This window comes from Diaphorina citri, unplaced genomic scaffold, assembly GCF_000475195.1.
Source record: "Diaphorina citri unplaced genomic scaffold, Diaci psyllid genome assembly version 1.1 scaffold677, whole genome shotgun sequence".
Classification (NCBI taxonomy): Eukaryota; Metazoa; Arthropoda; class Insecta; order Hemiptera; family Psyllidae; genus Diaphorina; species Diaphorina citri.
This window is the reverse complement of record NW_007378110.1, coordinates 47,916-62,437: the sequence shown is the minus strand read 5'-3', so window position 1 is coordinate 62,437 and position 14,522 is coordinate 47,916. Positions and strand designations below refer to the sequence as shown.

Here is a 14,522-nt window from a genome sequence, read left to right as displayed (position 1 = left end):
ACAGAGTCCTAACTCAAGTTAGGCTCCAACTGCACTCATGATCCATATATCCTTTAGAAACAAACATAGAGTTAGGGCATCCAACCGTTTGGGTCGTATAACCATTACATTAACATGGAAAATTAATCCTCAGCGTCCGTTGAAAGTCTTCAAAAGAAATGTTAACCAGTCTAGTAAAACTTTCTAAGCCACAGGCGGATCTCGGATCAATCGAACCTTAAATCCGCGCGGACAAAATTTTCGGCGATCCAAACGCCCAAGCTAAAGTTGTTTTTAGTCACAATTCCATCTTTGTGTGATGGTAAGAGCAGGTGCATTTCAGTACCTCTCAGTCTTTCTACATCCACGGTGGTAAAACTCGACCTAAATAATAAATAGACGTGCTAAATCTACTCACCGCTACGAAGAACAACGGTCGTATCGGGTGAAACAGGACGCACTGAATGAGGCCCTTCGACTTGCCGAACGGTATCTGCGACTTTCGCGTCGACAGCTGATGAATAAGCACGGACCGGTTGGCCCCGTCTGGCATAACGCTGGCGAAATAGTCGCCGCGCCCGTGCCAAGTGAGCTGCTTGATCTCCTTGAAGTGATTGAGCACAATGCGGAGACCGTCGTTCTCCCAGAGCTCCGCCTCGGGGGTTTCCCACGCCACTACAACTTTCACCTGCGCATAGATTGTATCCGTATTTATATTCAAGTACTCACCAAGAACTATTGCTCAAGATCAGAAGCTTATTTTCCTTTGGTGGGGATGAAAAAATGGAAGACTTTTGGTAGTAGAGATAACATTAGGAATTACGGGAGGGGAAGTTAATGTTAAGGGTGGACTGAGAAGCTAATGTAAAAGGTGGAGAAAGGAAAGAAAAATTTGAATTAGGACTAAAATGTTTCACATTATTGACATTAGGACAAAAAATAGGCTTCATAGCCACCCTTCCGTGGGAAATTTTCGGTAGTCTTCTCCTCCACCTTTCCCCCATTTAAAGGGTTTAAATGGGGTTGCTATTTTAAAGACTAAGGCATATAATTCCAAATGTACATACCTTGTCCGGTAGAATCACATTCTCAGGAGGGTCCGACATCAAATCGTCCGTCTTAGTGGACACCAATATGTCTCCGACCTTGGGGTTAATCACCAGGAGCTTTCTATCAGCCGCCACGGCCAGCAGACTGAGGGCAGTGTTTGGACACCATTGTACACTGCGCACTACGCCACCTACCGGGATAGTACGTACACATCGCCCTGTGGCAATCTCCCATACCTGAAACAATAATAGGGTAATTTATAAATTATAAGACTTGAAAATGATTAAGTAATGATCCCTTTACAACAGCAGTAAGCTACTTTTCTATTTTACTCTTAGGGAGAATGGCCTAGTGGTCAAGTTGAACCCACATCCCCCTGATACCAACCACGCCCGACGTTACTTGATTTCAGTGATTGGTGGGAAGGTAAGTAGGTTAGAAGGATCCTTGATTTAATTTTGCTAAGTTAAGCAATTTTTAGTTGTGTTAAAAGTTGAACCCACATCCCCCTGATACCAACCACGCCCGACGTTACTTGATTTCAGTGATTGGTGGGAAGGTAAGTAGGTTAGAAGGATTCTTGATTTAATTTTGTTAAGTTAAGCAATTTTTAGTTGTGTTAAGCATGCTTGTCACAAATATTGTTCCCAAATTATTACACCTAGATAAATTTTATGAAGTGACTTGGACTCGAACCATCAACCTCCAGATCCAAAGTCCAACGCGTTAACCACTGCACCACTGAAGTTGGTAATAATAATTTTGTTTCAGGTTGTTGGAAAGAAAAATACAAATCACAGACCTTGACAGTCATATCATCGGAGCCGGAAGCTAAGAACTGACCCTGGGGTTCGATACCCAGGCAGCGCACAAAGTTGGTATGGCCCAGGTACTCCAGAGACAGAGTAGTGGGGAAGGGCTGTAGATCGCGCGGGTCTGGGAGTTTCGGTAGAAGGTCCTCGGCTTCGATCTTCACCTGTGGCAGAATTTTACAGTTTTATTTGTATGGTCATATCAGGATTATCAAGCCTGACCTTTTCGTTGGAATTTCAACCAGCTCTTATTGTTCTAACGAATCTGAACTATTAAAGATCCAAAGTCCAACGCGTTAACCACTGCACCACTGAAGTTGGTAATAATAATTTTGTTTCAGGTTGTTGGAAAGAAAAATACAAATCACAGACCTTGACAGTCATATCATCGGAGCCGGAAGCTAAGAACTGACCCTGGGGTTCGATACCCAGGCAGCGCACAAAGTTGGTATGGCCCAGGTACTCCAGAGACAGAGTAGTGGGGAAGGGCTGTAGATCGCGCGGGTCTGGGAGTTTGGGTAGAAGGTCCTCGGCTTCGATCTTCACCTGTGGCAGAATTTTACAGTTTTAGTTGTATGGTCATATCAGGATTGTCAAGCCTGACCTTTTCGTTGGAATTTCAACCAGGTCTTTTATTGTTCTAACGAAGCTGAACTATTTAAAAAAAAGAGGTTTGATAGAGGGATCTGTAACAGCTAAGGTCATTTCGAAAGCGAAGAGAGAAGGAAGATGGGCTAGGAAAAAGCCAGCTATTCCCAAAACGAACTTTATTCTTTATCTGTTCAAGATAAAATCAGCCCCGGGTGGGAATGGAACCCGCGACTTAGCGTTCACAACGCAGTCGCGCTACCGTCCAAGCTAACTAGGCTGGGAACTTGAAAACTTACCTTCATAACACGGGCTCGCGGACACATGTACAGATCCAAGCATCGTGTGAACCGTTCCTTCATGTAGTTCCTATAGGCCGGCACCTCACGGAGACTATTGTACTTCTGAGGAATGAAGTGCAGCTTACGATTCCACACTTGGCCCTTGAGATTTTCCCATTCTCTGATCTGGGGAGAAACACTTCTCCTGTAATTTGATAGAAAAAATGTTAATACAATCAGAAGTTTTTCAAGCAAAAGTTCGAACTCCTCTAACCATTCATTATCCACAAAATTATCTTTAGTTCTACAACCTTCCAAACTCTCAACTTTTTATTTTTTCATTATTATTAATCATTTTTCTTCCCTTTTTTTCTCTCTCATTTAATACTGCCAACCCAATCTTTTTGTAAAATTTGTAAAACATTTTGTTAAACAAATATACAAACATTCTATTCTATTCTATTCTATTAATCATTTTTCTTCCCTTTTTTTCTCTCTCACTTGAACAAGTTGGAAAAAACCTTCTTCTGTCTCATTTGTGATAGTAGAAAATAACTCATTTCAAGTTTCTTTTAAAGTTCACAAAACTTTCTTTTAGCAAGTTCTCTCTCATTTGAACAAGTTGGAAAAAACCTTCTTCTGTCTCATTTGTGATAGTAGAAAATAACTCATTTCAAGTTTCTTTTAAAGTCCACAAAACTTTCTTTTAGCAAGTAGATACCTACCTATTCTTTTTGGTTGCTACACTTTTTTTCTTACAGGGTCCGGCAGAAAGAACAAACGGTTTATGAACCTATAACTTTGTTAAAACTTGTCAGAAACTGGCGATATTGGTAACGTTGTGTTTAACAAGAACAAGTGGTTCAGTCTTCTTCTTTTTCTTCACTTTTCCCAGGTACAGACGGGGTCGGCATTTTTCGTCAGTATCTCAATCACCCCCAACTAGGGTGATTGCTTTGGGCTGACGTATTCCTCAGAGTCTAAGTTTTTGGAAAAGTGGGTTCGCGGAAGTCGGAGCATCGTCCGTTGGTTGCAGAGACATTTCTAAAAAAATGTGTTTTTTTGACATTTAGTCCGAGGATTTTTTGTATAAATTTGAAAGTTCGACCTCATGGTAGTGTTCCCATGACCGAAACTGGAGTTATTGGTCTTAAAACAATCCCCAAGGAAGGCACTAGCAACTATTACTCTTTAAGAGGGTCACCTAAATCACCAAAGTATGGCAAAGTATTTACAATTCCATATTTCGATATGATTCGTCCAAATTCAAAATTCTGCTTTTCCATTGGCTATTACACTTGTAAGATACTTTTCCATACTTTGGTGATTTAGGGCACAGGAGTCTCAAAATTGGCTGTAATAACGCGCGCACTTTTCGGAGAAAATGATGGAATTGTGCTTATCTTGAAATTAGAGCGTTATTTCACCATGATACTCAATTTCCTTGTGCAATAACTTTGTCGTAGTATCATAAATGTTAAAAACATGTGTTTTCAACAAGATAAAGCCCTTCTGTCACACTTTAAATGATTCTATGGTCGAAAAAAGCGTTTATTCTAAGGAAAAGTGATATCAAAGAGAGGTGATATGGACCACCCGACTTGGTGTCCTGAGCTTAATACCAGTGACTTTTCTTAATAAGGACAGAGTCTACATCGATAAGCAAAGTACCCTAGCTAATTAGAAAATTGCCATTAGAGATGCCCTTCGCACTCAACCTTTGCTATTTCTTTAGCAAGGGAAATTCAGGCTGGTATACTCCGTGTTTAACGTCCCCCAGCCAGACAACTTCTTCTCAATTTAACAATAAATCTTGTTAGATTTCTGTTTTATAATAAAGGAAGGGGGAGCTATTAACCCAAATGAATGATTAAAAATAAACAAATAATATAATTATGTACTATTGTACTTCTGAGGAATGAAGTGCAGCTTACGATTCCACACTTGGCCCTTGAGATTTTCCCATTCTCTGATCTGGGGAGTCCAGGTTGAACACCTGGAAGTGACACTTTTTCGAGGCAAAAACCACTTTAGAGAGGAAGGGAAGCGGTGTTTCGTTAACACGCCACTATCTGTGTTCGTACATATTCTCAAAAATATCTGGTGATTTGGTACATCAGCTATTGTACTTCTGAGGAATGAAGTGCAGCTTACGATTCCACACTTGGCCCTTGAGATTTTCCCATTCTCTGATCTGGGGAGAAAAAACAAGAACAAGTGGTTCAGTCTTCTTCTTTTTCTTCACTTTTCCCAGGTACAGACGGGGTCGGCATTTTTCGTCAGTATCTCAATCAGCCCCAACTAGGGTGATTGCTTTGGGCTGACAATTGGGTTCTGGCTACAAATTTTACAAGTGGATGCCCTTCGCACTCAACCTTTGCTATTTCTTTAGCAAGGGAAATTCAGGCTGGTATACTCCGTGTTTAACGTCCCCTAGCCAGACAACTTCTCAATTTAACAATAATAAATAATAATAGACTCTCAAGTGGAAAGCAACCACTAGGCGAGGTTAACGCCGGACACGTTCTCTAAAACTTAACCCTTAGAGCTCCATCAAGTGGTCAATTGTGTTATTTAACATTTACAACCGGTTTCCGAACTCACCTGCGGACTAGCAAACAACTCACCTCGCGTTCATTGAACAGGTATTCGCCGGGGGGGTTATACGATTCCGCATGGCCCGGTAACAACCGCTTGGGCGCGGGGATATGATTGTGAATTCGCCGCATCTCTTCCGCGTCCGTATCGTTAGGCCACAACATGTAGAACTTCTTCTTGGACAGGTCTTTCCGGTGTCGACGCATCCATGAGGTTTTCTTCATACGGCCCATCTTGAGCGAGTAAACAAACTTGGACACCTGAGATGATTGTAAGGGAAAAGAATAAGCCGATTAGATTAGAGGGCAACGTGCCCCTAAACTATTCATTCCAACTATTGAGTTGTATGGTCAGCTTTCCAGTCCATACCCCGGCGGTTCTTACAACCTTAAATAGCTATGGGGATCTCACAGCGAACCTCTTTCTGACCGAGTTTTTCGCTGTATCCAGGTCTTTCCGGTGTCGACGCATCCATGAGGTTTTCTTCATACGGCCCATCTTGAGCGAGTAAACAAACTTGGACACCTGAGATGATCGTAAGGGAAAAGAATAGGTAAGCCGATTAGATTAGAGGGGGATGGGAGAATTTGCATTTTAAAACACACTAAAAATAAAGCCTAATTAAGTAATTATTAATTACACATGATTAATTCTTTGAATCCCATTTGAAGATGCTACTTAGAATAATTTGTTGATTTTTTTTTTTTAATAGGACTAAAAAAATTAATGAGCAAAGGGCCTCCTTTAAAAGGGTCCAAACACACTGGGACTGTTCAAATAATCAGAAAAAAGCATGTTTGTCTAAAAAAAAAAAAAGTTTTCCATCCACGCTTATAGGAGGGACGAAAAAGTTCGGTTGAAGAATTTCCGTCCCAGCAGGGATTCGAACCCAGCTCTTCCAGACTGACCACTTAGCCACAAACTCCACAGAGGTAGGCAGATATCATGTATTATCTGACGTTTAGTATGCAGATTACCTACACACTTAGTAGCTAAGTGACTTTGAAAATTAACACAAGTAATGCTTCGAATTGCTTTGCGTGACCGTGAGATATGCAAGGCACTGAAGCCCAATTTCCCTCTTTTAAAGGACAATACAAAATTTAGTTAGACAGGTTAAAAATAAATGGCGTGGTAGAGCTTGTATGTTAAACACCTTTTACGGATGTTATCTATGCTTGTATGCTTAAATCTATGCTTATGCACATCTATGCTTAAATACCTTGTACGTTTGTTACCTACCTTGTACGGATTGACAGATAGGTCCAAATCGAACCAGAGGACTTTCCTGTCGTAGGTACCGACCAGTAGATTGTCACCGCCTGGATGTACAGACATACTGGATATCCACTTGCTATGGGTGAACAGCTTCTTCACAATCTCCTGCTTCACCAGGTCGTAGATTCGAATGTTCATTTGCGTCTGTGAACAGTAGAGAAAATTACGGAATTGTAAATTGGCCCGCGATAGTAAAGGCAGAAACACACTACTATCACGTCACGTGAGCTCACGTGACGTGATAGTAGTGTGAATGTCCTGGAGGAGATTACCTACAATCATTATCAAATCTTAAGTCGTTCCGTCCCAGGTTCACAATCTCCTGCTTCACCAGGTCGTAGATTCGAATGTTCATTTGCGTCTGTGAACAGTAGAGAAAATTACGGAATTGTAAATTGGTCCGCGATAGTAAGGACAGAAACACACTACTATCACGTCACGTGAGCTCACGTGACGTGATAGTAGTGTGAATGTCCTGCAGGAGATTACCTACAACCATCATCAAATCTTAAGTCGTTCCGTCCAAGGGTACGGATCGGCTGTGTACAAAGCCTCTCCCCTAGGAATGTATCACACATAGCTGACTCAAAACCCACCGTGTATGGACAAATGAAACTGTCCGAAGACATTTGGGTGGGTACGGGTCGGCTGTGTACAAATCCTCTCCACCATATTCTATCATTATATTTCTGATGAATATTGATGGTGTTAGGCCCAGCTCGCCGGCAGGCGAATATAAAACCCGCTCCTCACAACACACAGAGCCTCGGAACACCCCAGGTTACCTACAATATTATGAGAAAACACCATATTCTATCATTATATTTCTGATGAATATTGATGGTGTTGGGCCCAGCTCGCCGGCAGACGAATATAAAACCCGCTCCTGACAACACACAGAGCCTCGGAACACCCCGGATTGCCTACAATATTATGGGAAAACTTTGAACTACATCTTTCTGACTCTCCATGACTTTACGTGACGAGATGGTAGTGTGTTTCTACCTTAACACTGATTTTTGTTGAAATCGAACACGCAACCTAGCGCTTTTAAAACAGGCGCGCTAAATTCCAAGCTAACTAGGCTCTAGGCGGACACGAATTCTGACTCTCCATGACTTTACGTGACGAGATGGTAGTGTGTTTCTACCTTAACACTGATTTTTGTTGAAATCGAACACGCAACCTAGCACTTTTAAAACAGGCGCGCTAAATTCCAAGCTAACTAGGCTCTAGGCGGACACGGATCTTTCCAAAATGATCTGACTACATTGTATCGAAAACTTCTGAAAGTGCCTGCGATACTAATTAAAAGGTACATTACATTACCTATGCTGGGGTTCGCCAACTCGGGATTAAGATAAAACAAAGATTTCCCTATACTTAGTACTCAAGTAAACCTCGGATTGAACTCAATCCTGAGACCCTTGAGAATGGGGTAACACCCGAAATACGCGTATAGATAAAATATATTAAATTTGTAAAACTAAAAGTCAAGAGTTTTTTTATTTATTTTATTAAGTTATTGAAAGTTTTACCAAGTGTTATTTTGGTCTTATTATAATAAAACCCTATCTGTTTGGGATAAAAGCTACCCAGAGCTTACAAGGCAGACGTGCTACTCTCCAAGCTAAGCTGGCAAAAAATTGTTTACTCGATGAAATCCACCCTAGAAAAGAACAAATAAACTTTCCAAGCCTAAAGAAAAGTTACCAACTCGAACTTTTCTTACCCTTTCAACACAAATTTTGATAGGTACTTTAGTTTCTTTTTATTTACATACGAAATTTATTCCTACTTTTCTCTCTTTGTTTTATTTGAATAGGTTTCCTTTTCCAAGAAAAAGTCGGTTAAATTATGGAGCTTGAATCCTAAAAAGGAAGGACCTCAAAATTATTTAAATGCCATCCTGGAAAAAAAGTTCTTTTTCCTTTGATTGCTGTACATTTGATCTTTGATTATTGACAAGGGGATACAAATCAAGCTACCCAAAAACCCAACACTTTTTTAAAGAAAAGTCAGCACATTTTCCTCGCACATTCTGCTGACATTGGTGCCTAGTCAAAAGTGAAAACCAAATACAATTTGTAACAATATGTTATCAGAATTTATTAAATTGTTTATTTTTCAGGTCAAAGAAGTAAAATAAGAGCCTTTTTCATTCAAAAGTATCACGGTCGTATGCAAATTAGAAATCTAAGAAAGGGTTGTACTCATACATCTGTATTTGATATGCATAGAAATCCTGTACCATCCTGGAAAAAAAGTTCTTTTTCCTTTGATTGCTGTACATTTGATCTTTGATTATTGACAAGGGGATACAAATCAAGCTACCCAACAACCCAACACTTTTTTAAAGAAAAGTCAGCACATTTTCCTCGCACATTCTGCTGACATTGGCGCCTAGTCAAAAGTGAAAACCAAATACAATTTGTAACAACATGTTATCAGAATTTATCCATTTTCCTCGCACATTCTGCTGACATTGGCGCCTAGTCAAAAGTGAAAACCAAATACAATTTGTAACAACATGTTATCAGAATTTATTAAATTGTTTATTTTTCAGGTCAAAGAAGTAAAATAAGAGCCTTTTTCATTAAAAAGTATCACGGTCGTATGCAAATTAGAAATCTAAGAAGGGGTTGTACTCATATCTGTATTTGATATGCATAGAAACCCTGTGATATGGGGGATGACTTTCTCACCAGAGGTACTTTACAATCAAGAATTCTACACACATAGAAATCCCAGGGATAATTTTTTACCTCAGAATAGTTGACAACCTTGAGTCAGTGCCGGGCGGGAATCGAACCCGCGGCCTAGCGCTTACAAGGCAGACGCACTACCAACTAAGCTAACTAGGCTGGCTTGTTCTAAAGTAAACTTAAACTTCTAATCAATCCTGTTTTAATCCACTTCAACAAATGTTTTATAAAAAAAAAAAAAAAAAAAAAAAAAAAAAAAAATGACTCCGTAGCATGATTTTGAAAACCATCCATTTTTTCTGCCGGACCCTGTACTTTCACAAATAATTACAATTTTTCTTGGTATTATAGTTACTCATCTAGAACAAAAGTTCATGTAAAATTAGTGATATTCCTAATGAAAGTTTCATAGTAACATTGATTTTTTTTCTTACTGCATAAGCTATTATGTATTATTATATTTCTATATTTTTCATGTACTTTGGGAGGAATTTACACATAAAATTTACCTTTCTAGGGGAGGAGGGAGGTGGGGCAAAACTCTGCTATACTCACCAAAAGTTGGGATTTTCCATTTTGCTAAGGAAATCATCCAATTGATCACTTTGCTCTGGCTTCATGATTTTCTTACCCGACCAGTCATAGCCCAGATGAGGCAGATCATCATACCAGTTCATGGGGATATTACCCACAGTGTTTCTGATGTCCTAAAACAAATATCAAAGTTGGTCAAAAAGAGATTCTTTTTTCTTCTAAAAGGGTCATTTTATCATTAATTTATTAACACCTCGCTTTTTACTAGCTGTCCACTTTGAATAAAATTATTTTAAAATTTTGAGGTTGCCACAAAAGTTCCACATCGAATGGTGCTACTTCTAGAACTGTCCGACTTACGGTTGAGAAGTTGGGGGTTCGATACTCCCCTGTGTTTTCTTTTAGTACGTATTCACAAATGTAATAGAAAGTCGTGTGATGTTCACACCAGATTTTTACAACTATTTCCTAATAACAACTGACATATTATTTAATTTGGCACACCTTAACACCTCGCTTTTTACTAGCTGTCCACTTTGAATAAAATTATTTTAAAATTTTGAGGTTGCCACAAAAGTTCCACGTGCTATTTTTCCAACTATTTCCCAAGAACAATTGATATATTTAATTTGGCACACCCATTTACTCAATGTCCTCACAAGGCTGAGTGAATCTTAAATACTAAGCAGCTTGTTGTGCAAGCCTAAATCTTTAGTCTTGTATTATTCTTACCTCTTCATCAGAAGTATCAGTTTCATTTTCATATTCTTTATAGCCACCTGCTTTTGGCACTGTTTTATTTTTACCAACTGATTTACTTTTTACTTCACTGGGAGTTTTCTTTTCAAGATCAGTTGCCTTAGGCGAGGATTCCTCTTTCTCTTTACTGATTTCATTGTACTTGACAGTGCTCTTGGTTTCATTTTTACTTTCCTTATTCTTTGATACTATCAGATGGCAATTGGCACTTCGGACAGCACTGTGAGGATATTCGATAGGAGAATGCTGGGCACTGTTTCTGCAGGTATGTATGTTGCAAATGTCGTGATGATTGACCATCAGGCCATTTAACACCTCGCTTTTTACTAGCTGTCCACTTTGAATAAAATTATTTTAAAATTTTGAGGTTGCCACAAAAGTTCCACGTGCTATTTTTACAACTATTTCCTAAGAACAATTGATGTATTTAATTTGGCACACCCATTTACTCAATGTCCACAAGGCTGAGTGAATCTTAAATACTAAGCAGCTTGTTGTGCACCAAGGCAGGACAGGATTTTAATTGAACTGAGTTCATACGAGCGTTTTCTAAATGAACAGAGTTCATCAGCAGGTATTAATTTATGTAACTTTAATTTTCCCCCAACTTGTTGGTTCATTACAAATTTTCATCAGGAAATGGTTACTTTAAATTGAATCGATCCCAAGGGCAAGGTAAACATAGACCCTTGACAACAAATGGAGTGTGTCTGAAGGCATGAAACGTTAACTTTTTTCGAGAGATCACCTGCTTTTGGCACTGTTTTATTTTTACCAACTGATTTACTTTTTACTTCACTGGGAGTTTTCTTTTCAAGATCAGTTGCCTTAGGAGAGGATTCCTCTTTCTCTTTACTGATTTCATTGGACTTGACAGTGCTCTTGGTTTCATTTTTACTTTCCTTATTCTTTGATATAGTGTTATCTTTTAATTTAATACTTTCTAATTGTTTTACATTTTTACTCATTTGTTTGCTAGTGTTTGCTTTGCTTTCTTTAGAATCAGATTCTGATTCTTCTTTTTCATTTTCCAATCCACTATCAGAGGCATTTTCACTTTCATCTTCATCTTCCACTTCTTCCTCATCTTCTTCTTCTTCATCCTCTGTATCTATATCACTGATGTCTTCACTGCCAACACTGGCCTCATGTTTGCTTTGCTTTCTTTAGAATCAGATTCTGATTCTTCTTTTTCATTTTCCAATCCACTATCAGAGGCATTTTCACTTTCATCTTCCACCTCTTCCTCATCTTCTTCTTCTTCTTCATCCTCTGTATCTATATCACTGATGTCTTCACTGCCAACACTGGCCTCGTCAATATCATCTGAATCATCTTGCTCGAGACTTTTCAACACACTGGATTTTGTTGGCTTTGAATTTGATTTGGTTGCACTAGGAGTTTTGTTAAGAGCTTCTTCATCATTAGTGTCATTCTCATCACTGTCATCAAGATAGTCTGAGCCATAAACTTCCTCGTCAGAACTTTCCGAGTCATTATTTATTTCAGCTAGAAGCTCCTCTTGTAAATCTTCATCTTTGTCATTGGTTTTCTGAAATTAAAATAAAGTGTGATGAGCTGAAAAGGGATGAAATAAGGTAGATGCGCTACCAACCAAGCTAACTAGGCTGGTTCAGCTAGAAGCTCCTCTTGTAAATCTTCATCTTTGTCATTGGTTTTCTGAAATTAAAATAAAGTGTGATGAGCTGAAAAGGGATGAGATAATATATGTCTTCTAGGTAGGTGCTATAAATATTTCCTAAACTCAGTCCTCCTAACCCAGTATAGGAGAAAGCCAGCTATTCCGAGGTACGAATCTGCCCCAGGTGGTAACCGAACCCACGGCCTAGCACTTAAGAGGTAGACGCGCTACCAACCAAGCTAACTAGGTTGGCTGGATTCAAGAGCTCAGAGAGAGCGAGAATATTAAATTTGATGTAGGTATCTGCAGGTATAAAATCAGCAGACTGCTGCATGTGACAGACTAGGTCCATTTACATTTCAACATATTTCTAAGCTAAGAAAGTTCAGATATTAACAATTTTGATATCAAATGAAAGGTCTTGACTTACGGAATTTGAATCTGGGTCTTTTGAGTTGTCCTCTGCATTATTTGTCGGAATAAATTTTCTTTTTTTGCCACTTGTAACATTTGACACAGGCCCCATGCTTGAAAATTTTGAAAAATGTAGGTATTTGTTTACACAACGAAGACCCAGATTCAAATTCCGTAAGTCAAGACCTTTCATTTGATATCAAAATTGTTAATATCCGAACTTTCTTCGCTTAGAAATATGTATGTTGAAATGTAAATGGACCTAGTCTGTCCAAGACCCAGATTCAAATTCCGTAAGTCAAGACCTTTCATTTGATATCAAAATTGTTAATATCCGAACTTTCTTCGCTTAGAAATATGTTGAAATGTAAATGGACCTAGTCTGTCACATGCAGTCTGCTGATTTTATACCTGCAGATACCTACATCAAATTTAATATTCTCGCTCTCTCTGAGCTCTTGAATCCAGCCAGTCTAGTTAGCTTGGTTGGTAGCGCATCTACCTTTTTTTTTTTATAGTCAAACATGGCTGAACCAATGAGATTGTGAGATTTCCTTTGTGGAGTAGGTAAGTGTGGACGTCCAAAACGAAATTGGTTCAGCCATGTTGACTATAAAAAAAGGTCACATGATCGAATACAACTCAGCTTGACAACGTTCAGTCACTCATCTGCCAGGTCCAGGAAAGTGGCTGCTGCCACGGGGTTGGTCGATAATAATCTCACCAGAGGTACTTTACAATCAAGAATTCTACACACATAGAAATCCCAGGGATAATTTTTTACCTCAGAATAGTTGACATTTTGTATTTATATTTTGTATTTATATTGTTGCCATCTGTATTTGTAAATAAAGTTTGATCCAATTGTATAATAATAATAATAATAACCTTGACATGCATGGAAATACGATAGTTAATAATAGTGGTACAGAGACAATTTTCCCCTTTTCAAGCTGAGAAATTCCCCAAACAGGAATAACCGTACACCTTGTTATATCAAAAGTTAGTAAACCTTTCAGAACCTTTGCAATTTACTGGTTATCATAAGCTTTCCCCGTATTTTACGAGGCAACTTTTTTGTCCAGGCAGCGCACAAAGTTGGTATGGCCCAGGTACTCCAGAGACAGAGTAGTGGGGAAGGGCTGTAGATCGCGCGGGTCTGGGAGTTTTGGTAGAAGGTCCTCGGCTTCGATCTTCACCTGTGGCAGAATTTTACAGTTTTAGTTGTATGGTCATATCAGGATTATCAAGCCTGACCTTTTCGTTGGAATTTCAACCAGCTCTTTTATTGTTCTAACGAAGCTGAACTATAAAAAAAGAGGTTTGATAGAGGGATCTGTAACAGCTAAGGTCATTCCGAAAGCGAAGAGAGAAGGAAGATGGGCTAGGAAAAAGCCAGCTATTCCCAAAACGAATGTTTCTCAGAGTCTAAGTTTTTGGAAAAGTGGGTTCGCGGAAGTCGGAGCATCGTCCGTTGGTTGCAGAGACATTTCTAAAAAAAAAAATGTGTTTTTTGACACTTAGTCCGAGGATTTTTTGTATAAATTTGAAAGTTCGACCTCATGGTAGTCTTCCCATGACCGAAACTGGAGTTATTGGTCTTAAAACAATCCCCAAGGAAGGCACTAGCAACTATTACTCTTTAAGAGGCCGATCTACTTTATCTGTTCAAGATAAAATCAGCCCCGGGTGGGAATGGAACCCGCGACTTAGCGTTCACAACGCAGTCGCGCTACCGCCCAAGCTAACTAGGCTGGGAACTTGAAAACTTACCTTCATAACACGGGCTCGCGGACACACGTATAGATCTTTCTGTCACCTAAATCACCAAAGTATGGCAAAGTATTTACAATTCCATATTTCGATATGATTCGTCCAAATT

At 39.2% G+C, this 14,522-nt stretch overlaps 1 protein-coding gene and 1 long non-coding RNA gene across 2 annotated transcripts in view; both read right to left on the bottom strand.

Annotated features, from left to right (window-relative positions):
* The window catches only part of LOC103511124 (ribosome biogenesis protein BOP1 homolog), a 25,761-nt gene extending 12,984 nt beyond the window's left edge, over window positions 1–12,777 (bottom strand). Inside the window, 14 exon segments of the mRNA XM_026824982.1 lie at window positions 398–667; window positions 1,047–1,265; window positions 2,214–2,387; window positions 2,729–2,896; window positions 5,338–5,583; window positions 5,720–5,833; window positions 6,551–6,730; window positions 6,903–6,947; window positions 7,467–7,509; window positions 9,847–9,998; window positions 10,558–10,604; window positions 11,333–11,729; window positions 11,897–12,136; window positions 12,657–12,777. Coding sequence (XP_026680783.1) covers window positions 398–667; window positions 1,047–1,265; window positions 2,214–2,387; window positions 2,729–2,896; window positions 5,338–5,583; window positions 5,720–5,833; window positions 6,551–6,730; window positions 6,903–6,947; window positions 7,467–7,509; window positions 9,847–9,998; window positions 10,558–10,604; window positions 11,333–11,729; window positions 11,897–12,136; window positions 12,657–12,752 — 2,391 coding nt within the window. The 5' untranslated portion in view covers window positions 12,753–12,777.
* Window positions 12,778–13,727: 950 nt separating this feature from the next.
* On the bottom strand, window positions 13,728–14,449 carry LOC113468215. The gene is made up of 2 exons (XR_003392056.1): window positions 14,414–14,449; window positions 13,728–13,839 (listed from the first exon to the last, which is right to left on the bottom strand). It is a non-coding gene; the product is annotated as an uncharacterized LOC113468215 (long non-coding RNA).
* Between the last annotated feature and the right edge of the window lie 73 nt (window positions 14,450–14,522).